General features: G+C 46.2%; 2 protein-coding genes across 2 annotated transcripts in view; both read right to left on the bottom strand.

The window, feature by feature from the left end:
- Positions 1-3,216: 3,216 nt before the first annotated feature.
- LOC144124251 (uncharacterized) lies at positions 3,217-6,413 on the bottom strand. The gene is made up of 3 exons (XM_077656893.1): positions 6,270-6,413; positions 3,802-3,818; positions 3,217-3,619 (listed from the first exon to the last, which is right to left on the bottom strand). Exons 1-3 carry the CDS (start codon positions 6,411-6,413, stop codon positions 3,226-3,228), a joined length of 555 nt encoding a protein of 184 aa, XP_077513019.1. The 3' UTR covers positions 3,217-3,225.
- A 10,150-nt stretch (positions 6,414-16,563) lies between these two features.
- The window catches only part of LOC144125402 (solute carrier family 22 member 3-like), a 40,155-nt gene continuing 32,799 nt past the window's right edge, over positions 16,564-23,919 (bottom strand). The window contains exons 6-10 of the mRNA XM_077658758.1: positions 21,752-21,870; positions 19,981-20,195; positions 18,998-19,179; positions 17,439-17,638; positions 16,564-16,728 (exon numbers count right to left, since the gene is read on the bottom strand). Of these exons, the coding sequence (XP_077514884.1) occupies positions 16,671-16,728; positions 17,439-17,638; positions 18,998-19,179; positions 19,981-20,195; positions 21,752-21,870 (774 nt within the window). The 3' untranslated portion in view covers positions 16,564-16,670. The remainder of the gene's footprint in view (positions 16,729-17,438; positions 17,639-18,997; positions 19,180-19,980; positions 20,196-21,751; positions 21,871-23,919) is intronic.

Raw genomic sequence — 23,919 nt, 5'->3', positions numbered from 1 at the left:
GGCTGTACGCTATAGAAAGTCGTGTGGCCAATTTTCTTGCAGGAAACTGCGCAGGCTCCTGCTCTTAATATCGTCCCGTCAGTCTCTTGCAGAATTCTTTCTTACTTACAGCCGTGAGTCGCACTTCCTGTAATATTCGTGTCCTTGGAGCCATTGTCCCTGCACAAGTCCACAGCAGGTGGCGAACATCCATCTCAGAGGCCAGCATGGAACACTTCGGGAATGTGCTGGTTCCTTCTAAAGGACACGTCGGCTAATTTTGTGAACTTACGAGGGAGGGGGAAAGTGCACTGGGGAATGAGGGCCGGTGCACTTTTTCTTAAAGAGATTATTAAGATGGGAAGCGCGGAGCGGGCATCAAAGGGAGGCTAGTGGTGGATGCGTTATTGTTCGGAACTGGGAGTGTGAGGGTATCCATTTTCCCCTCAACAGCGTTCTCAGCATCTCTTTGTGTCCAGTGTATGTGGATACGTTTGTTTATTTGCTTCTTGAGACCCTCCATTCCATTCGAATTTCTTGCAACATTAAAATCTTCGGTGAAAGCTTAATACTGACGCCATCACCGCCACCGCCGGACAGTTTTCGCCTTCACGGCACTCCTAATCCTAATGCATTAGAAACCTTCGTTTCCTTGTTCGTAATTTAGACGAAAGCTTATTTGCGGATTGTGCTGTGCTGGTTTCGTAACTCCATGTAGAACGAATTATACCTTCACAGTTTAAAGAGCTTATTTATATAAAAGGTACATGGCGCCTATCAAAAAGGCGGATACAATTACACAACTAAGCGGACGCACAAAAGTGGAGTCGAAGCATGCACTCCGTGTTCGTGTTTGGCGCGCCGTCCAAAATTTCAAACACAACTATATGCGCTACGAGGAATAAACTTTGCCTCTGTTCCCCTCCTACCACCAACGATTCGCCGAAATGTAAAAAAAATTATGTGCATCTTACAGCCTCCTAGCCAATTGCGCTGACACTTATAGCCCGAGGCGTTCCAAACTTCCGCGGCCCTTCACTAGGGCGTCCCTCATAGCCTGACCCGCTTTATGACTTTAAAGCGCCATAAACCAAACCAAACTTTTAAACTCACGTTTTGGAACACGTGGGCGCTAATACAAAGACCGAAATTCAATTAATTGGCACTAACAGTCTATTTCAGTGGCGGATGGCTATGTCAGAAGGCGGGGGACCGAGCAACAGTGCAAAAAGCCTGAAAATTATACCCACGATTTCATGCTTTGTGCAAGAGCCCTGTTTGTGTGCAGGATTTGGCGCAGGCTCCGCGTTTCCGGCGACACTACTATAGAAGCGCCCAGCTGTTCCTGATATGGGTCCTGCTTGGCAGATGCTGTGGAACTTCAGCATATTTTATACTCGCCACAGAATCCAGCTATGCGTTTGCCGAGCAGTCGCGTTTTTGAAGGACCTTGGCGAGTAACAGACCTCCCTCGTTAATAAAAAAGTTCGGCACTCCAGCGCACAGCTGAGGAGTCGGAGAATGTGTAAAGCACGTGTCGTGACCGCAAGAAGTAATAATAATAATAATTGTTGTAATAATTGTTTTTTGGGGGAAAGGAAATGGCGCAGTATCTGTCTCATATATCGTTGGACACCTGAACCGCGCCATAAGGGAAGGGATAAAGGAGGGAGTGAAAGAAGAAAGGAAGAAGAGGTGCCGTAGTGGAGGGCTCCGGAATAATTTCGACCACCTGGGGATCTTTAATGTGCACTGACATCGCACAGCACACGGGCGCCTTAGCGTTTTTCCTCCATAAAAACGCAGCCGCCGCGGTCGGGTTCGAACCCGGGAACTCCGGATCAGTAGTCGAGCGCCCTAACTACTGAGCCGCCGCGGCGGGTCCGCAAGAAGTCAGAAACGCTTTTCAGTTGAATATAGCGAATGGACGGGTAAGAAGATAACACATAGGAAACAATGAAAATCGTTGGACCTTGGCGCTAAATGTATGTACCTGGTATGAACGCAACTTTAACGCTGTTTTCCTGGGAGAAAATTTGTCGTTTCTGGACAAATAGATCATCGATATATACGCACTTGATGCACGGAGTGTCTTTATTGTTGTTTTGTTACGGCAGAACAGTAGGCATTGTTGTTGACAGCGAAATACGATATGCCGACTGGTGGCGGCGAGAGCATCTTCATTAAACTCGGACTTCTCCTCTAATGCTTACGAAACAGCGCAGTGGCACGAGGCCAAATAAGAGAGCAGAGGGAAGAGAAGAAAGGAACACAGCGCTGAACTTAGAAGCGGCGTTTATTTGGCGCGCTACGCAGATACAAATTGAAGCTAGCAAACCAAAAATGGAAAACGAAAATAGAAATGAACATGGTGAACCCTCATACACCTGTCTCCGTCAGACTTGGCATTTTTTTACAATCAGATCGATAGTCTAGTCACTTATGGCTACCCGCTTCACGTCCTCTCGTCAGTGGCAGAGGGGTTGCTAAAGATATGGAAAAGCAGCCCGGCACATCTTTCTGTGCGCAAAGAAATGACACAATGTGTTTGTCTGTACCCTCGGACAGTGAAGTATCACCCACCAGCCAAATCCCCACCTTAGCTGCCCACCCACCCACTGCCACCCTCACCCCACCCCACCTCCACTGTACAGAAGCGCCACTGTCACCAGCCTTCTCCCTCGAGAAAACTTCTGTGACGTGTGTGATACCTGGCTTAGAGTTAAAGCGTTCATTGGAGTAAAAGCATCAAAGCAGTCACCGAAGGCAAATCCAGCTGTTTTTGTAGAACTTTCGCATCGGGTGCATCTGATCGTCTCGTAACACTTTTTCTTGTCCTCGACGGCAGACCAGTGAGATACACTGGAAAAAAATTAAATCAAACGTTCAAGAATCCATGTTAGATCGCGGTGTAAGCAGCACTCTGTACAAAACGTATGATTTGCAGTACTGCAACGGAGATCAAGTAGTCAAACACGCACTTGGTGTCAAAGAGTATCCCTGAACAGATCCTCAACAAACTCCCTGCCGGCGTGAATTATATATATATATATATATATATATATATATATATATATATATATATATATATATATATATATATATATATATATATATATATATATATATATATATATATTGTTGGTTTCGGCAAAGGTAAACCACCCTTCCAGCATCCTAGTCCAACTTTTCGTGAGCAGTGTAATTTGAACTAACAGACTAGCGTATACACGCCAACTAACGCGACTAATCTTCCTGGCACTCTTTCAGCAAGCGCTGTGGCCTTTCGAGCGATGCACCCCGGGACACACTCTCCTCCGCGTCGTTCTCGGTTCGCGCCACGCTTTCCACAAGTCCGCTGCTTGAGCGTCCGTTGCGATGACCACCTCGTCTCTTGAAAAACAGGTCCGCGGCGGAGACGGGGCAGAAGCAGAGGCCCCTGTCTCTCGCCAGCCCCTCGCCGTCATCCATGGTCTGCGGCAACGCCAGGTGCACCGTGTCCGGGAGGAAGAAGGCGAACACCGACGCCGCCAGCGCCGTGGCACCCATCACCGTCACCGGCAGGAACCGGTCCCGCTCGGTCTGCGCCCAGGGTTGGACGGCAGGGGAAGGGATGAGAATTCGGAGGAACGCGGAGCATCTGTAATATAGAGGTTATTAAGAAACTGGAATTGCGCAAACTGCCTCAGTTGGGTGAGTGGACCCCTGGCACCTGTTGTGATCCCTCAGAGGACAAACAGGTCTGGTAGGAAAAGAAGGTACAGTGAAAACACCATGCTCTGTAAAGGGCGAGCCTGTCTGGGCGGGTTGGACTCCACGCACCGTGAATGGGCACTCAGCTGTGGATATTGCAGTGCGAAACAATTACCTCTGTCGTAGCGACGCCCTGAAAAGACGAATTATTAATCTAATCATTGCTGTTGGCAGATATGCAGGATACGCTGGCTACTTTGCTCTGAGTCGGAGGTTACACTTTGAGATGGGACAATCATAGCGAGAAAGTGCCCGAAAGCGGTAGAAGAAAGCATACTTGAATGCACAGAACAGCCACCGTGTTCGCCGTATAGCGAAGATGACTACTTGCAAATTCAAATACTTTTTTTTTCTCTCCAACGAAGAAAGAGGAAGCTGAGGCAAAGGGCATTTAACTCCTGGCGAGGCCTCAGCTCCCACTTGCAAATTTATACCACCACCTTGTACAGTTTGCAGTACAGTGCAACAAAAATGCGAACGTGCTTCACAGAAAAGGGCTCGCAAATTCCATGAAATGCAGTCACAACAGAGCAGCAAAGTGCAACATAAAACCATATTTTATGCACAGAGAAAAAAAGATGCAAAATACAAGGTAGCGCGACTGTTTTCACAAAAGAAAGCAGGATAGTATATATGTGACAATTTTAATATGAACGTGCCAGAAAACCACAGCCCCCAGGTTTAGGATATTACATAACGTTTCTCTTCAGACAATGTTCGGTAATTTATTTAATAGTTTTCAGAGAAACACTGAATTCAGTATTTAAGGCGGTTGACGCATGGTAGCTAATTTTCTGTTTAATTCTTAGCTGCTGCGAGTTCCGGGACCACTTGCTAGTATCCAGTTAAAGGAACGTTGCAATGCATCCATAATGCGCAATGGTGCTAAAGCTGCTGTTTACGCGATGTTCTCATTTCCTTCCGAACGTTAATGCACGATGTCACTGGAATCTAGTTTTCCAAATATACTTGTGTCTATATATTTACCAAGGCAATAGTGGCACTGCGAGCGCAGAGAGACCGAATACTGGGAATATGATTATGCTACAGAACACAAGGTGACTGCACACGTGTCCCTTTCATGCCCGGCGGCGTGTAAATGAAGAATGTGGTACTGTTAAAAAATTTACCGTGACTCCAGGGCAGGTGAGTTGCGTGCACAGGTGGTAGCGAGTCGTCGTATAGTAACAAAACGCTTAGTGTTTTTCTACGGTGCTGTCACACCAAAAACATCTCATTCAAGAATTTCACAACGCTGCAAACGTGGGGTTTCTTGCCCGAGCAAGGAACACGGGACATATATTCAAACATAGAGACAAAACTTCGAACAAACTTTCAATAAAGTACACCTGCATTATAAAATTTACTGCGCGCAAATTGCTGAAAACACTTATTTTTTGTGGCTATATTGCATGCTGGATGGAATGTTATTCTTAATCTAATTATTGCTGTTGGCAGATATGCAAGACATGCAGCTGGTGCATATGTGCGCGAACGGCAGAGTGCATCCGTGAAGTTGGGATAATTAGACATGGTTGCAAAAATTCAACGTTTTTCTAAGAGGTAACACCGTAAACTTTTGGCCACGGGTTTGCACTGACCTAGCAGTCCTCCGAGATAGTAGGTTCTTGCAGAATCGTGGTTACTGCGCACGCAGTGCGTTGGTGTTATGTCGGTGTCGGGCATACGCACACGAGGTGCAAATAAAAGGCAGCAACAGTGTGTGTAGTTTTTGCGATAGCTGATGGCAATAAAGAGCATATTTTTGCCTCCATAAATAAGGCGTTCGGTGCCCTCTACCTGTTCCTCGGAGGAGAATACTCTATATATAACGTTGATCCTATAATGCAGCTTTCTTGCAATTGTACTGGACCTGCCTTTGCGCGTATACACAAGCTACCTTTTTTCTTCGTTAAAATAAACTACGCCACCGAATCAATAAGAAAGATTAAGAGAACCCAGCCTGGCTGTAAATATAGCAAGCGGACGGCAGAGATAATAGCGCGAAATTGTACCGATGTTGACTGCGTGATGGTGGTGGCTTAAAAGCTATGCTGCATTTAAAGAAAGGAAAGGTGATGTGGATCTGTTTTCTTGAGTCAATCATTCGTGCACACCTGTACGATATCTGACCATGTAGCATAGACGTTAAAGAAAGTAAACGATTTCACTACGATTGACTGAAATGCAAAGGACTTGAAAACTCCCAGACATGGTTGCGCCGCTTAGTATGTTCATTTTACTGGCTTCTACAGCAATGTAGTCATAACTCAAGGTTTGTCCTGTCGTAGGAAGCTATCAAGTACTCACCTTCTCTCCCTCCATCGAATTGAAACAAATGCAAATCGAACAAGGCACGCAACAATCAATTCTTATTTGAATTTTAGGATATTCGTTTGCCCCTAACCAAAGCTGATTCAGCATGATTTTTTAAACTCTCACGTTCTAAGCAAAATTCCCCGCCCACAACACCGATGTGCTGCCATCGTTGTACGAAGGCTAAATGTATACCCATCTCAAGACACAACTGCACCCACCATCGCCGCCACGTGCATGTGCATGTCAGCGAGGCCACCGAGGTCGCCCAAAAGGCGCTGAAGCTGCACAGCTCGTCCGCGAACCACGGTGAGGAAAAGCTCGGAGGACAGCTGGGTGGTGACCGTGTATGCCCCCGCAAACATCGAGATACTCAAAGCTGCCATTACCAAAGTCCATGAACTTGAACCTGAGGGAGGGGGGGGGGGGGGGGGGGGCAAGAAGATTGACCAGAAGACATTCTGGAGGAAGTAACAGGACGCAGCATTGAAATAAGCACAGAAGAAACAAAAAATAACAAAAGGGGTGTGAAAAGGCGGCAGCAACAAGAAAGCTCTCGACACTGTTATAGCCTATCACGGACTCCGACGACTTCAAAGCACGCGAAACGTTAAAGCTATATACTGTTCTCCGTCAGTGGGTGGAAGTCGAGCAGAGCACAGCAAGGGGTAAGCTCCTTTCTGGAGGACTTTCCGCAAGTTACAGCGCCTGCCTCACACACCTCCATTGTTACCGTCGGGAAAAACTCGCTGTGGTCGTACTGCCATTCAGTAGGACAGGCTTCTTGCTGGAAGCTTGTTTCGTTGTGGTGGCCACCCTCTTCGGAAAATACGCCTTGACACTTCCCTCTGGGCAAGGCGCTCAGCTCTTTCGTTGAATTGAGGCTGTCGTTGAGGAAGCACCACTGGCTGAACGGCGTCACCAAAACCAAAAAATGGCCGAAAGAGTACAGGGGTGTGTGGAGGCCGCTGCGTATCAATGTCACTACCATGAGTGTCCTTTGGAACCGGCCAAACCCGCCGGTTTTAATCAGCACTTGCCCGAACTCCATCATTGTCCGTGCTCTTCAGGTTAGCACCGTGGGTGCATGGTTTCTGAAAACAAACAAACCGAGTGCTTGTTTGGGTAAAAATTGTCGCCCCGAAGTTATGTACTACTAGCAATCACCTGAGCAAAAAGCATCCCTGCAACCGGTGGATGGCTTTGGACAGTGACAAGCAATGTGTTCGAGGGTGTAATCGTAACCTGAAAACAGCTCCTCCTTCCAGAACATCAAAGTTATTGTTTTTTTTCTTCCTCTCCATTGTTTTCCTCATAATATCGCGTGCCGTCTCATAATGCATGCATGCTTTCTGCCACTCACCACTCACTCATCAGAAAACACGTTTAACACCTGTTATCCTCCGCCACGAACCCAGATCGTAAAAATGCTTAGGTAACACGTTTTTAACAATATCGATAAAATCTCTCAGAAAAATAGCGACCACACAATATATATCTTGTCTGCTATAAAATAACTATTTGCGAAATTCTTAGCGAAGCAAGCCTTATGGTTTCATTAAAATATGATATAGCTCTTAACCAAACACTGTTTGCGGACGAATAAATCGATAAGTACAACCGGCACGTATGTTGTAATAATAATAATTGGTTTTTTGGGGAAACGAAATGGCGCAGTATCTGTCTCATATATCGTTGGACACCTGAACCGCGCCGTAAGGGAAGGGATAAGGGAGGGAGTGAAAGAAGAAAGGAAGAATTAGGTGCCGTAGTGGAGGGCTCCGGAGTAATTTCGACCACCTGGGGATCTTTAACGTGCACTGACATCGCACAGCACACGGGCGCCTTAGCGTGTAAAAATTATATTTTTTTGCATGCTTAAAAACATTTTAACATAATATTAGGCCTAAAAGTGCTGCTCATCATCAATAATGAGAATTACAAATGAAGCTCGGACATTGCGGATTACATGATGTAACAATTTTTTTTCTTTCCGACGCCAAGAAAGTGCACATATCGAAACATTTCTGACTTCTTACCAGCGTGACACAAGTGCCGCAGAAATACGTACTGGGACCGGTCATACTTTCTTCGTACAAGAATGATTTCCCTAACATATACATACGGTGGTGACTGAATTGATTATGCTAGCAGTACCTCTGTATACTTTCCTGGTGTAGATAATTATACACAGAAAAAGCTACATATAAAACTAAACAGTGTAGGTAAATGGTTCAGTGCCAATAATTTAATTGGCATGAAATTTCACTAAAACAAATTGTAAAACAATTTACCTCTTCCGGCAATAAATATAAAGGTAAATTTAAGAATGGTCACAAACTAACAGCCCAAATTGAATCGCTGAGCTACTTCAGCGTTCAGAGTTTCATGTTACTGTTATTTGTTTTGCTTGATTACTGCTGTAAAAATTGTTTTTTTTTTCGGTTACAGTCTTTTTCTAAGCATTTTACACTTCATCGAATGAATAATGTATTCGCCCCATTCTCGTTTTCTGAGTGATACAAGGTGGTGTTGTCGATACTTTTTTATGTCTACTTTTTGACGCATCTCTTTTCACTTGCGACTGCGATTTGTTTATGTATCCTTACTGAATGACCTCGAGCTGCAGAAAACCGTTAAATGCCCTATTTATTACACCTTTTCCCGCTTTTGTTGCGAAATAAAATGTAATACACTAAACGTAAACCACCAGCCGCTCTCAACCCTTTAACTGCGGACGCTTTGCGGCAGCGGAATCCTTGGGCGCCTCCCACATGTACGTTCCGCGCGAAGCTCCTGCTGTGTGATGACGCAGTTAAATTAGGAAACTAAACATAGAAAGCAACCGTACCGCGTCCCACGGCCGCACCGCCACTGCAGCTTCCCGCAGTCGTCGACACTTGCATCCGGATAAGCCGTGGCGTAGGCTCACGTGACAGCAACGAGGGACCGCCCATATCTCGGGATATTGTAGCGCATGTATGTTGTGACGTGTCACTCATCCGCATACTGGGGTCTTCAACAGGTACAGAGGGCAAAACGCTTGTCTAAAACACGTTCTGGGCGTGTTTCTGGCTGAACACGCGATGTCTAGCGATAACATTTGGTTAAAAATGGTCTGGATGTAAGCATGCGCAGTTAAGCTCATGGGATTTCATCATCATTTCTTTGCCTTCCTGGTAGCAGCGGCCTTGGGAGCTGCCACGCAGCTCGGTCGTTCTGGACACGTGTTTTGTCCGCTGTATTCTGTCACGGGCGGAAATACTGCACAGGCTGTACTTTTCAGGCGTGATCGGATTTACACATGCATCCTTTATTGGGTACTGCATGCAGTGGTTGTAGATTCGCGCAGCTCCGGTTTCGCGAGCTATTTTGTAAACATATGTTATCAGGGCTTAAATTCAGGGGGTCTCGGGGGGTTTCAGACACCTCTCCAATATTGACGAAGGGTCTGAGACCCCCCCCCCCCCCCCCCCCCGCACCCTCCTCGCCTTCATTGTCTTTGGGTATTGCCGAATCGGAATCTGCACACAGCGATCTTTTCCTTTTTTTTTTTACAAGCGAGCATGCACAGACCCGCCCTCAAAATTCGTGCACGCACGCACCACGGTCCACTGTTCAGGTAGCTTTACCGCCTTAGAACGGAGCTTCTTTCTTTCTCCATGAATTTTGTATGAAACTATGTTATGAGGAAAAAGAACCACCCTCAAATTTATTTCTCTCCTTTGTTTAAAACTATGCGTAAAACAGCCTGCCAGCCGCTTTCTTTCTCTATTACCCTCTCCACATGTGCTCGAATGACTAGAGACCCCCCCTCCGATGGAGCCAGACTTTAAGCCCTGTCTGTTATCAAGCTTAATGAAGAGCTTTGAGCACGTTCTGAAAGAAGAGTTTTAACGTACCCACCGCCTGGAAACACGGCATACGTGGTAATATCCTTACTGTGTCATGCCGGCCTGCACGACTAAAACGCCAGACATGGTCCGTGATGCCATGATAGCGAGCAACTGTTCGGAAAAATTATTTTTCTTCATCCATGGCTTGAACACGTAGCACGAGCGCTCACGCTCCTCGAGCGGCTTGCCACCACGCTATATACAAAACAAACACTGTGCACAAAACTGCCCACTGGAGGTTCGTGTACAACGCCTTTTGGCGCACCGCTAACAGAAAACCAAGCAATTCGTTAAGTACACCTACGCTGAGCCTCTTCTTCCTACGCCGCCGCTCACTGCTGCCTCCGTTCATAAACAGCAACTACCACGCCGTTGCTAAGCCACCCTGATAAGGTTGCCTCCCGACCAAAAAATAAAAAGTCCACGTGACTTCTTTCGCACTTTTGTGCGATCGGGTGCGATCGACTTTTGTGGTCGTTTGGGTGCATTGTGTGTATGAATGAGTGTATTAGTAGGACTTCTGTCTTTCCTTTGCTTGGCAGCACGGAGGTAGCACACTCTGACGGGTGGGGCACGAAACTGTAGTAAACGCGAGCAGTGCGTGGCGCCCTCTCTTACCACCTCTGAAAACCTCCTTTGTAATTCGCAGAAAATGCGCCAATTTCGGCTGTAGAAGGGGCGAACTGAAAGAGGCAGGGGTTACGCCTTACATCCTATATCTCAGGAATCTGTAGATACAAACTATAAAGAAAGACTTACCTTAGTGAACGACTATTAAGCACGACATCACCAAGTCCTCATCCTTGTAGTTAAAGGGAAGGGAAGCAATTGAGAAGTTACGATAGACCTGAGAACCCTTCGACAACACCATTATCGCTTTTGATGGGCGCAAAGATTACGTTATCATTATCGGAACAGGCCAAAGACGTGGGCTTGAAAACCGGCCTGTTTGTGTCCTTTTTTTTTTTTCACGTCTACGTCTCTGCGCTGTTCCGATAATGTTGAACCAAATCGCCCAAGCTTCTACTTTGGAAGAACTGCAGATTGGGCTAGTTGGTGTTGATTCATAATGGCGGTTCAACAGCACAACAACAGTGATTGCAGCAGCATACATAACATTGCATAACAGCATAACAACATAGCAGTGGTTCAATTACTTTGTCTGCATTCGATCATTACATTATCACTGCGAAAATTGAAAATTAATTTCCCTACTCTTGTCCCCATTCACACCCGACGGAGAAAGAGAGTGTGATGCCATTTCGTGACGTTATAATCCCCGTTCGACATGTGTTAGGAGTGCGTTGCGCATAAAGAATCTAACCTGTAACGATAAGGACACAAGGAATTTACTTTGACTAACCCGGGTATCTCCGCATGGACAGCTCGATATCCTATAAACCTTACGCTTGTAATACCGCGAGAGCTCAGACAATAAACTTAACAAGAATCAGAATGATGGAATTAGTGTGCGGTTAAAGCCTGTATAACACCACTTGAAAGTGGACCTGAGCAGGATTTGGGACTCACCGAAGCGCACGCCTTCGCGTTTCCAACCACTCGCCAGCTATAGTGCCCGTGGAGCTGCGCGGTGCCTACGAGAACAGCCGTTGCAGGAAGGGTGCGCGTTGAACAAGATCAGCGCGCAGCTAGGCCGACGCCATAACTAAATAAAACCGAGAAGACGGGAGCGAAGTGGAGCAAGTGGTGTTATCTATTTAGGGCCTCCGCCCCTGCCCACGATGGGACGGCTCGGCGTGCCCCATGCTGTATAGAGCAGTTGAATCCTCAAAACAAGCAGCTGGCAGCTAGAACCGCGCTTTCGATGCTAGACGTAAATAAGGCTGCTATTGACATATTCCCACAAGACTGCATTGCGGCCACTGCGATCAGATTTAGTGACGGGAGCCTTAAGCATGGTGAGCAGCGCCAAATTGTTGTTGTTGTTGTTGTTCCCCTCACAAAATGGCAATTACCCACAAGGGTGATTGGCCATAACCAGGCGGTGACTGTTTAAATTGCAGATTGCATATGGCAAGCGTGGGATAACCTAACAAAAATTGTGTAACTCTGATTCCGTAGCAGATGAGGTTGCAGGAGGTTAGGGCGACCTAACAAACTGAAAATTAGGTAAGTAAATAACACTAGAAAGCTTCCTCGTTTTCTTCCTTGCCTTAATTAGTGTTTCCTGAATCACAGCCATTCCTATGTCGCTCGTTTAACTTGTGAAGTTCATTTCTTTGAACGACCAACTTTACGTATATATGTAGCTGAAGAAGCATTTTTTTTCCTAATTTTGTGTTCCTTTTGTCTGTTGCTTAAGTCATGAGTTCGCAAAAACTATATAGCTCGGACGGCCTTTAATCTGAATACGCTGTGTTGGGACTCAGGTAGCGTGGTCGGGCCCGAGAGGGGCTAGGAATATCGGAGACGGGATTACGAGGAAGGCACGGAAAGCTTCATACAAGTATATACACTATATACACGTACAGAGCAACTGAGAGTGTGTCTCAGTAAGAGTCTCAATGATATGGAGCTTCTCGGCCGTACTCGGGTGCGGAGTTTTATAGGGATTTCCTTCCCTGAAATCCCTAGATGGAGGCCGGGCCTGCCGATGAAGGCGTGTCCTGAAAAGTTCACTGTGGCACTCATCGCACACTCTCTTCCTAGGGAACAAGCCCCCGTCACGTGTTGAGCTTGAGATGAGGATGCCATCTACATCGCGCAGACGCCGGAAGGTCCGCGAATGGCGTTCCCGCGGTTTGGTTTGCAGGTGGACGCACGTGCTCCTCATCAGTGCAAGGCCCAGGCTACACGCAAGGCCACGCAGAGTAGGGAAACCGCTCGCCGTCAACTCCTTTGAAGAAGGTTGCCGCTGTTAACCATGATGACTGGACCCAGCTGACCCAGCTGACATTGGATCCTCATGCAGATGAGTATCCAATGGCAGAACTGCGCTGGCTGCTTTCAGGGGAGGATTATTGTCGCCGCTGCTGTGGCTATGCCGGGAGTTGACCCCGCGTCGCCTTTCCTCACTCATCGGCAGCCCGTGGGAGAGGCCGCTGCAGCCGCGGCGGTTTCCCTCACGGCGAAGGCGAAACGTAACAGCTGCAGTGGCGCAACAACTTTGCTCGGCAGGCACTGCTCCAGTTTGATATTATTCTCTGCATTTAAGTGGAATCGTGAACTCTATTTAAATCCTAATTATCACCTAGGCAGTCAGTTTTGTAATAAACTACCTTAAATCCATGAATCTGCAAATAGTAAGGTTAACTGCTAAATTTTCTATTCCACAACAACGAATTTCAGCAAAATTTTGCAGTGCCTTTTAAGAGGTTCATATGGGCATGACAAATAGTTCGCTGTGTCAATGTTTTGTGGTTTATACTTTGCAAGACTGTTGTAATTTAGCGCTCTTTAATTGTCATATCGTGCAGTTCGTTATTTTTGTCTCTGGTTTTGTTACAGAAATAAGAGTGGGTTAAGAAGGTGGGTAAAGCAATAAAGGTCACTCTTTTCCGTAGTCGGCTATACTTTTAATGTTTGGTGAACATCTCCGTAACACTCTTCCTACCAAGAATATAACTTTTTTTTTAAATACAATTAATGTCATCAGGTAATTACAACGATCATATAATAAGAACATATATGTTCTACACATACACAATTAATTTAATCAGGTAATAATAAACGGTTACATAATGCTCTATACATGGCAATATACGTGGAAAAGAAAACTGTCTTTTGTCCTGTGCCAACGGTGTGCTCTTTAGAGCCACTAAACCTATTTTCGTATATCGCTCATCCTGTTCCATGATCGTTTAGGCGCTTTTTTACTTTGTTTTTTCACTTCGAAAGTGTCCTAAATGGGGATGGTACCTCGCAACCTCAACATATGACTGTGCTTGCACTTGTGTGGGCGCAGAAACGTGTGCATTCTGTCTAGCACACCGCGTGCGCATCTTATTATGCCACGGCATCATCACCTCACGCTCTCCCTCTCTCGTTTTCTTTTTCTTTTTTTCTGCTGAGCCTTTTCCCTCCGTGTGTATAAGAAGACCATAGACAGGTTCCTCTGGTCACAATCTGCACCTTTACCTGCAACAAACCCTTCTCTCCCGTCTTTAACTAAACGGGGAGGATGAGTCCATCCGTGAAGTTATTTAATAGCCCTCACGAGCGAGTTGGGGATTGTATTTGCTGCGATATAAGCAGTATGGTCACTTGGCTTGCTCATGCTAGCCAAACGAAAAAGAACGTCTTGCTGGGCAAGTTGGTAACTGTATATCTTTGGTTACAGGCGCGAAAACAGACACAACACAAGGCAGAAAGACGGACGCGGGGCGGAGCCCCGTCCCGTCTTTTTGCCTTGTGTCTGTTTTTTGCGCGCCTGTAACCAAAGATGGCCAAGCGAGATTCGTGAATGGAGCTTGTGACCCCAGCAACGTGCAAATATCGTCACCCGCTTCATATGGATCAGAAGAAGGCCGATTTTTCTTGTTTGAGTGCAGAGGAACTCTATTCCCGATAATACAATTTTTGAAGCGTGTTTTCAACCTCTCTGGCTTTGAAAGAAGCATTGTTCATTAGAGGTAAATAATGTAATAAGAGAGAAGCAAATGCATTCTAGAAGTTTCCAGAACCAGCGGCATAGCTTGCTCCTCACCTCCCGCGCTGCCCCAAGGTCCGCAAACAAGTGGTATCAACACCCCCCTTTCCCTTTGTCCGAACCGCGAGTAGTGAAAGCACATACTTTTAAGGGCGCCACCTCATTTCAAGCACTCCTAGTGAATTACTGAGACTGGAATTAAGAAGGATGTCTGGTTCCCTGCCTCGAAACGATAGCACGTAAAAAAGCCACAGGTCTTAGATACTCTCTTCTAGAGGGCACATATAAGTGCAGGCACTCAAAGAACATACCGCTGCTGCACTGTGGTTCCAAACGTGTCCATAACGCCGGAGCATCGACCTCGAACAGGTGCAGACACGAACTATACTAACATTAGGCGTAGCGGCAGCTCCTATTACCGTTGCATTCACACTAAGTTTATGGGGATGGCAGTGGCTATAAAGCCCAGACTCGGTCTAGTTGGTGCGTGACAGTCTGTGGCGCGTTTTATTGGCCAGGGTAAGGTCTCAGCCCTCACTTGTGGCCGGCTTTGGCGTGCCCGTAGAGAGAAACCAGAAAGGGGCCAGCTTCAAGAGGGCTTGGCTTGGCTTGGCTTGCGGATGTCGGCCGCATGCATAACGTAAGGCTCCCTTCAGAGATTTAATTTTTTTAACCATGATGCCGGCAGTCAGTCAGCCCGAGCGCCGCCATTTGTTAGTTGTGGATCACAGAGCAAAAATAACGTGCAGGGCACACACACAAAAAAAGGCTGCATAGGCGCTAACTCCGAACGGAGCAGTGCCCCCTGTACTAGATATAAATCCTATATAAGAAAGTTGAGCAAGTTGGTGATGGTTATGAGAATCATACTGCAATGAAAATAAATGTGCACAACGCACAACTTTTAATTCCGAGCATTACAAGCCCCATGGGGCCAAATGCATCGTCGGTCAGAAAATTCGTCCATTGTTCGAAGGAAAGTGACGTCATCAAACCGGAAGTGGCGTCACTCTCGGTAAAGGCATCATCAGCTGCTAATCCTTTGGCATTGCCAACATATAATGGAATTAGCTGCACCTGCGAATTTTTGCACTGTCTCTGTGTTTTACCAGCTCCTTTTCACCGCTGATTCCCAACCGCCACCGCCAACTTCCCGAACTTTCCGATCTTCCGCCTGCTGCGGCTATAGACGACAGCCGTAAGCCTAATAATGGAAAATGGGGAATAATGGAAAGTTGGGCGGAATGGTTCTGCATGTACGTAGAGCAAGAAAACAAGGCCATCAGATCAGAATACGAGGCAAGCCCTAAACTACAGTGCTTGTCACGTCTTCCAGCCTGTTGTCCTTGCTTTCACGCGCTACGATAAGTACGCGCATCTTCAAGGAAATCAAGCGATATTGGGTGCAGCGCAAATCGATAGCTTGCGCACCGCGCAGCCGGCGTGAACTATACATGACAAGTATACGTCGTGCTTAGCTTACAGTATTCGTTAAGGTGGAATATGGGAGGACAGAGAAATCTTGGCGCTTCATATGGAAACAAATAAACAGCGCACTAGCAGGACGATCATAAGGGGAAAAGGAAGCGCTGACCTACATCCAAACTTCATCGCGTGCGACGAAAGATACAGGAAGCAATAACGACGCATCATAATCGCGAAAGGCCGGTTATCGTGCTAGATTCAAGCGTCGTAGGTCTCGCCCACAACGGCGCCATGTAGGAAGGAATAACATACACCCACCATGAACCATGATAACTTTTTTTTTTTCACGATAGCCTGGTATTGTTCAGATCACGAGAAAAACAATTTGTCAAGATCGGGGCCCAGGTGCCTAATACATATTTAATTGGCGCTCAGATCCGAGCCGCGATAACCAGTTTCTTCGTGGCTATGCTTTGTTATTCTATGTTGTGTCTCCGGTTTATGTACTCAAGACAATTAACCACATTAATAACGCACTTTGATTGTTTTCTGCTCAGTTGTTGCTCCGAAAAAGTCGATCGGACGTGTGGAGTTATGTAAGAAATTTATTTCTAGTCTCAACCGATGTCTTCGTCCTCGTTTTCCCGGCGTAAACACGTCCACAGAGAGCAGATGTCCATTGCTGTTCAGAACTATAAGTGAGTAACTACATCTTGATCTTTGATGGGCTCGCCATTCGATTTGTTCCCTCTGCAAGAAAAAAATATAACAGTTACTACAAGCTTCATGAGAATAACTTCTTTGTCTCAAGAAAACAGCATGCTTGTGTAGCCCTTCCTCCCTATAGTCCGTGTAAAAAAAGTTCGCAAGTATGCCTATGTTTCGGCATCTATTTTGACGTTTTAAGTTAAGTCCAGTGGTAGACCAAAACATGGTAACTATTTGTGCTTAGCATAAATTTTGCTTTCGAACGGTTAAATTGCGGCTTCTGATCAATGGGCATGACACAGAACCATATGATGACAGGCGCGGCTGGCGAAAGAAAGCTGATGCAGGAATAGACAAGTGTAGTTTATATTATCATGTCGCAGTGTCACGGCCTATAAAACTACATTTTAGTCTCACGTTTGCGTTGACTGCGTTGCGTTATCATATCCAATTGGCGAAAAGCAACTTTTGTACCTCCTACGGACAACCACCCATGGTAATCACACATACAGCACAAGCTATTACAGTGACAACGTTTTGTTGTTGGCAGGGTTTTTTTTTTTCTTACTAAGTAACTCTTAGCTCAGCATTTCACCCTCGCAAAAGGATTTAAAGCTTACTGATTGGGGCGTTTTCCAACAGAATGCAATCCTTAATGATCTGTGTCGTGCAAGGGCCTGGGCTGGTCTCAGACCCTTGATGTCAACCGATACCGTATAGTATCGAGAGGAACAAGAAGCGGTCGTGGTCACCTGTCCTTGTCCTGGTCGGGCAGGCTGGTGACCAGCACGGGGCAGAAGCACAGTGGCTGGCCCTTGGCGAACTCCTCGCCGTCCTCGATGGTCTGCGGCAGCGGCTCGTGCACCGTGTCCGGAACGAAGAAGAGGAGCAAGGCAGCCAGCAGTGACAGCACGCCCATCACCAGCAGCGGCAGGTACCGGTCGTACTCCACCTGCAAACGGGCACACACGAACAACCTTTGAAAGAAAAGGATTTAACAAAAAAAGGTCAACAATCGCTGTAGGGTTTACTGCCGTCAGCCTGACAAAGATAAATGTTCTTAATTTAGCCTGATAGAGATAAATGTTCTTGATTTTTTGGAGAGACAGAAAACAATTCGACAATTCTGCGAAAGGAATCGGATTTACCCTCGATGATTAACTTGATGATTTTACTCTAAGCCGAGGCTTCACGCGCGCGACAGAATTTATTTGAACGGTGAAGGTGGACAGAAGTGGATAGAGGGTGGCGGTGGATCTGCCTCGCATTCAGGAGGTGCTGGTTTCGACTTCCAGGGGGCTGTTACCCATGGGTGGCATGTGGCAGCCCCTAGCTATCGATGGGTGGGGTTGGGTGAGAAAGCGGCTGGTGGGTGGTGCTTCTGAGGGGTGAAGGCTCCTCGCTGGGTCTGGAGGCTTCACTTCAACAGACATCAGATTTGCGGGAGAAGGACGCGGGGGGGGGGGGGGGGGGGGGTTGACAGTAGCACTGCTTTGTGCTACTGGCCGTAGTTCAGTGTGGTTTGACGGTTACCAAACACGTAAGTAATGTGGCTTACCTAGAGCGGCAACACTGCTGGGGAGAGTACAGCACGAGTAGCGAACATTGATCTTGAAGCAAGAGAGCATGAACAAAGGACACAGAGTGAAAAACAAAGGCATCTCCAACATCCAGCTACGTTAGCGTATATTTTCTCTTTGGTTTGTATGTTTTGTTTGATGGAGACGCTAGGTCGAAGAAAAGACCAGCTAGTCTTGCTAAGCTCACGCATATCAATATCTACCTCAAGCCGACCGTGGCGAGGATTTCTACTGGTGTATTTGCGAATCAGTGCCAGTTAGGTCATCGGCAAATGGTTCCGCAACGTTGCCATTCGCCAATAACAGCCTGAACGCGACACACTTCAACTTTAGCAAAGAAAGTGCGGTGCATTGTTCCCCAACGTTAGACACAATAAACATGCATTCATGCTTTCAATTTGCAACGCCCGTTTACTGGTCTTGAAGTAGCACTCGGCCACAGAGCTTAGCTACTTGACAAGCTTCTCAGTGCTGCCCATTTCAATCGGTAATGCTCGTCCAGACAGGGACCCTGATTGATCGCACTCGTTTCCGAGACATTCATAACGGTGTGCCGTGTCTCGCAAAAAAAAAAAAAAAACTTCACAGGCTTTCATTATACGTAAACTTGCCGACCTCTTTACCGTTCCTCATGTTAAAGCTTTGCGTTCCTTCTTCACATGCGGACTCTACGGAGACCGAAGAGCAGTAGTAGAAAGTATCCATTATAGAAGAAAGCGAGGACGTCTAACCAGGTAGGCGACGTCCGCGCCCAAGCAGCTGCCGATGTCGCCGAAGAGCCGTTTGATGAGCACGCCCCTGCCCCGTATCTCGGTCGGAAATATCTCTGAGGCCAGCTGGTAGGTGATGTTGTAGCCGCCCGCGTAGCACACGATTGTGATCACCGCCATAGCGAGCGTGGCCGCCGATGAATCTGCACAAGGATAAATAACGTGGGTAAGGAGAAGGGGGAGGAAGGTTGAAGGGGGAGATGACCAACTAATGACAATGCTTAGGCACCTGCAAGAAGCAGAATCTGTGGGACACGCTTGGGTCACCGCTAGTGGAACCGCACAATAGACGAGAACGTAAACTCCCAATGAACGCGCTCGGAATATTTAATGTAGGTTAGAAGGCTAGGATTCACGGAAAAAGGCAAAAGGTGAAGAAACATGCAATATTTGTTTTCGCATGCTATCGTTTCGGTTGTTTCTTGTCTGACGCTGATTTGGAAAAACTTCACATACCCAGCAGTTCTGGACAGAAGCATTTTTGAATGGGAAAGCATTTATGAAGGCATTTTTTTATATAATGTAAGATTTCACTGTAACCATCAACATATCTACAGGTCATCCGACGGCAGTCTTGTTTTTTTTCTATTAAATATTTTCGCTATCGTCAAAAGCGTTCCCCATTAGTTTTCTATGGCAGTCTTAACTGTTCGATGTGACCGATGGAAACACTTTAAAGAAATATTTTGCTACATATCAGAATAATGGACCATTACCTTCAATACTGCTGTAAAAGTATCTTACAATTTTACAATTTTTAAAAATTTTGCCCGAAGTTGCGGGGCATTCACTCAGAAATAGGCAGATTCCAGGGGCAGTTAAGGGCTCTCCATTTTGGTGCAAAAAAAAAAGAATGTAAAGTAAGCGATTTTGAATGCTCTGCGTGTTGCTGCGCGTTTCCGCGGTGTTAATTCATGAAAGTGGGCGGTTTCTGGCCTGCATACCTGTTCTGAGGAGCGCCATGACGAGCGAGATGGTGCCACCGATGAACATGAAGGCTACGTTGGGCCACCTTCGGCCCAGCCTGTCCAGTGCCATGATTGTAAACAGGTTGACGGGCAGCTCGAACGCAATGGCCGTCGAGTAGGTGCCGTACACGTTCAGGCCCAAGTGACTGAGCTCCAGCGTGTTCGCGTTGTAGCACAAGCAGATTAGGAACCTGCACGAGCATCCATTGGTTTGCGGAATGGTTCCTACGTTGGAAGGTGCCTAAGTCAGTGAGTACGCGCTACCAACACAAGTTTAGCTGCAGCCTTCATGACAATCCGCTCAGTATCTCTAGTGCAACTGATGCATTTCGTGAACGGGGCCGCAAGAGAGTTGTACACATTGATAGCAGCATTTTTGGTGCGTATATGGGGCATTTAGCGTACGTTCCTGCATAGCAGCGTTGATGGCTTTGCTCCAGACGTTCGTATTTGTCTCGACTTCTTTGGTAGCTTCTTCTGTGCCTAGCCTTACGTGTTTCTTTTTGTTTGTTAGTTCTCTACTGGTTGGTTAACCGACGCTGCGGAGTAACTGCGCCTTAATCTTTTGTGATTGAACAAGGAAATTCTTTAAGCCTAGTGGATAAAGCTTTCGTGCTAATCTTATACATAAACACTTTATTGTCCTGAGTACACTTGCCTTCTCCATAGATGTGACCGATGCAGTAAAAATAACGGGATCACTCAAATTTCGCGCGCATCTTGTTAAAGTAAACGGTCCATCTCGTGGACATCCAGTGTTGGCTATAGTGAAGCCATATCATTCAATGCAATATTCCGACAAGATTGGAAGATACCAAACTTCAATAGCATGTATTGTTACTATTCGACTGCTAGACGAGGTTATTTAATGTCGCTATGTTCGGTTGACATTAGTTATCGAAAAAGTTCTCCACAGACTCATTCAGACTTGATTTATAACGGTCAATTCAGTTGCAGAAAGCTGCCTCTGTGTTGCAGGCTGTGAGAGAGAACTGTTACTATCAATTTCATTAGCACCCCGGCACCACCGTGCGAGTTGACAATTTTAAGCAATTTCTCTCGCGCCTACTCCTTGAACACGATTGCTAAGACCACTTGATATTCTATACGTTTACAATGGCTCTGCTTGCTATTGAGAGACCTTGGCATCGTGACTACTAGTCCTGAACACTTACTTCTTGCAGCTCAGTGCTGTCGTCCTTAAGGAGATAAAGCACAGAGAGTAGGTTGCGCTAACCCTGTGATATGCTATCATGGTACTCCTACCTTGTGTGAACAAAACGCATCGGTCATCAAGCTGCCTTTGTGCCATTAACATCAAATTATCATCATCAAAAACAATGGTTGGACAAATTATGGACTGACTTTTTCAGCGGGTGTTGGAACCTGTTTAAGGAGCACATTTCCGTGATTTCCGCACTTCTGGGCACCCTCATCTTGTAAACTTTGCAGGAATGTTGTCTGTGGCAAGGATATCATGGTACTGGCTGGAAATGAATCCAAAAGTACACCCTAAACACGAATACGACTACACGGGAGTAAAAAGAGGGTAGGCTGTCCTCTAAGGAGTGCATTAAAACCTGCACTCTGAACACGAAATGAGTAAAATGGTAGTAAGCTGTGCTCTAGCACATTGCCTTCTATAAAAGAGAGTGGACTAGAGTACAGCTTACTCCATTTTTACTTCTTTCGTATTTAGAATGTAGTGGCCGAAGGCTTCGGTCACGTAAACAGCGACCAGGCTCACCATCCTGCAAACAGCACCAACGTGTTCCTCCTTAGGCGGGGCGTTGCGACCAGCGCGAACGTGTCCTTCCAGAAACTTTTCTTCTGCTGCTGCGACTGCTCTGCCTCCGCTGTCTTTATCTGCATCATCGCAAATATATATAAAAAGACATTTGGCAGCAGCATTTATCCGTGCATTTATTTGTCGCCACAGCGAAACTGCAACTTGAACCCTTCAGGAACTTTGAATGCGCACTGAGATGACGTTGACCATTCAAAAAACGTATGTACTCATCGTTGGTGGTGATCTAAAGTTGTTTGCACAAGCTCTCGGAAAGCCTAGGAAGCCACGAAAAAAGTGAATATCCTCTCTGCTGTATAGGCGCGCCCTGATATTGAGACGTCGATTATGCTGGTTGCGCATAGAAGTGCAGATCATACCCCTCATTTCGTGGCTACGTGCTCAGACTGCCGATAAATTTGGCTTTTTTTTATGGCTTCCTTGTTCCGAAAATTGTGTGCACCCCTGTACATTTAAGAAGATACACCACGAATACTTTGTGGGGGTGCCACCTTGTTTCAGCTTTCAGTGGAAGTAGAAGGAAGGAATCACTTTAGGCCCTGTGGATAAGGCATTGCTAGTTTTCCCAGAGATTCAAGGATCAAGAATTATTTACCCCATTATCCCATAAAAACAAAAAGGAAATGAGGCCAGCCAGTAGTTCATACAAACATTACCATATACATCAGCCTTTAGCGATGCATTAGCGCGAAACTAGCTTGCAACATTGCTTGAATTACATGAGAATGTCGCTTCCATGTGAGTTCCAGTATCACTATGCACACTGTGACAGCCAGGAAGATTAAAACTACCATTACTCGCTTCGTCTTGTGCTTCGGACAGGTGTACTAAACGTACACAGTGGTCGGAGACAGTTTGCATTAATGATACGCTTCCTGCTGTTTCTGCTGTTCCTGCTGATACACCACGAATACTTTGTGGGGGTGCCAACTTGTTTCAGCTTTCAGTGGAAGTAGAAGGAAGGAATCACTTTAGGCCCTGTGGATAAGGCATTGCTAGTTTTCCCAGAGATTCAAGGATCAAGAATTATTTACCCCATTATCCCATAAAAACAAAAAGGAAATGAGGCCAGCCAGTAGTTCATACAAACATTACCATATAGATCACCCTTTACTGATGCATTAGGGTGAAACCAGCTCGCAACATCGCTTGAATTACATGAGACTGTCGCTTCCATGTGAGTTCCAGTATCACTGCGCACACTGTGACAGCCAGGAAGATTAAAACTACCATTACTCGCTTCGTCTTGTGCTTCGGACAGGTGTACTAAACGTACACAGTGGTCGGAGACAGTTTGCATTAATGATATGCTTCCTGCTCTCTACACGTGAAAATACGACACATGCTAAACATGTCTTGTCCGAAAAGGCTGGCTGATAAGAGCTGAGGATTTTTCGGCGTCTGTCAATGAGTTTGACGTGAAAATGGAAAACAAGCTAACTACCGAATGTCCACATCCTTTGCAAGACACTGCAAGAACTTCGGATTATTTTGAAACGAATTTTACGAACGGCTCTGCCAATATATGTTCTCTGGAATCATACTCCGCTCAGAACTATGAGTGGGCTGCAGTGATGGGCTATGATGCTACCGAATTATGTGAAAACTCGTGTACTTATGCTTTCAGGCGAACAGACAGAAGACTGCGACGATAACGTTTTACACATTGGGCAAACAGAGCAGACGCACAGAAAGCAAAACGCGACTCTCTTGTAATATCCGGTCACCTGTACGGTCACCTGTATCCGGTCAGTGCACGTTAAAGAACCCCAGGTGGTCGAAATTTCCGGAGCCCTCCACTATGGCGTCCCTCATAGCCTGAGACGCTTTGGGACGTTAAGCCCCCATAAACCATAGACCGTAATTGAGACAGTTATTAACCGTACAGTTGCTAGCCGGAGCGCAGGTTTAACTTTCTAAAACAAAACAGCAGCCATCTAGGTATGAATTTTCGTTTTTCGTTATTTGCTTTTTCTTCGCTTTCACCTTGCATTTCACATAACGTCTCCTGTTTCCTGCGATGTTGTTCGACTAACCACTAAAATCCCAGTCAAATGGAGCGTATCATATCAGAGGCTCGAAAGCTAAGTATGAATTTCAGAATGTGA

The sequence above is a fragment of the Amblyomma americanum genome, chromosome 3 (genome assembly GCF_052857255.1).
Source record: "Amblyomma americanum isolate KBUSLIRL-KWMA chromosome 3, ASM5285725v1, whole genome shotgun sequence".
NCBI lineage: Eukaryota > Metazoa > Arthropoda > Arachnida > Ixodida > Ixodidae > Amblyomma > Amblyomma americanum.
This window is presented reverse-complemented; position numbering and strand designations above follow the sequence as displayed.

Bases quoted from the DNA above. Each gene is read 5' to 3' on its own strand.
- LOC144124251 (XM_077656893.1), bottom strand. From the start codon at position 6,413: ATGTTTGCGGGGGCATACACGGTCACCACCCAGCTGTCCTCCGAGCTT.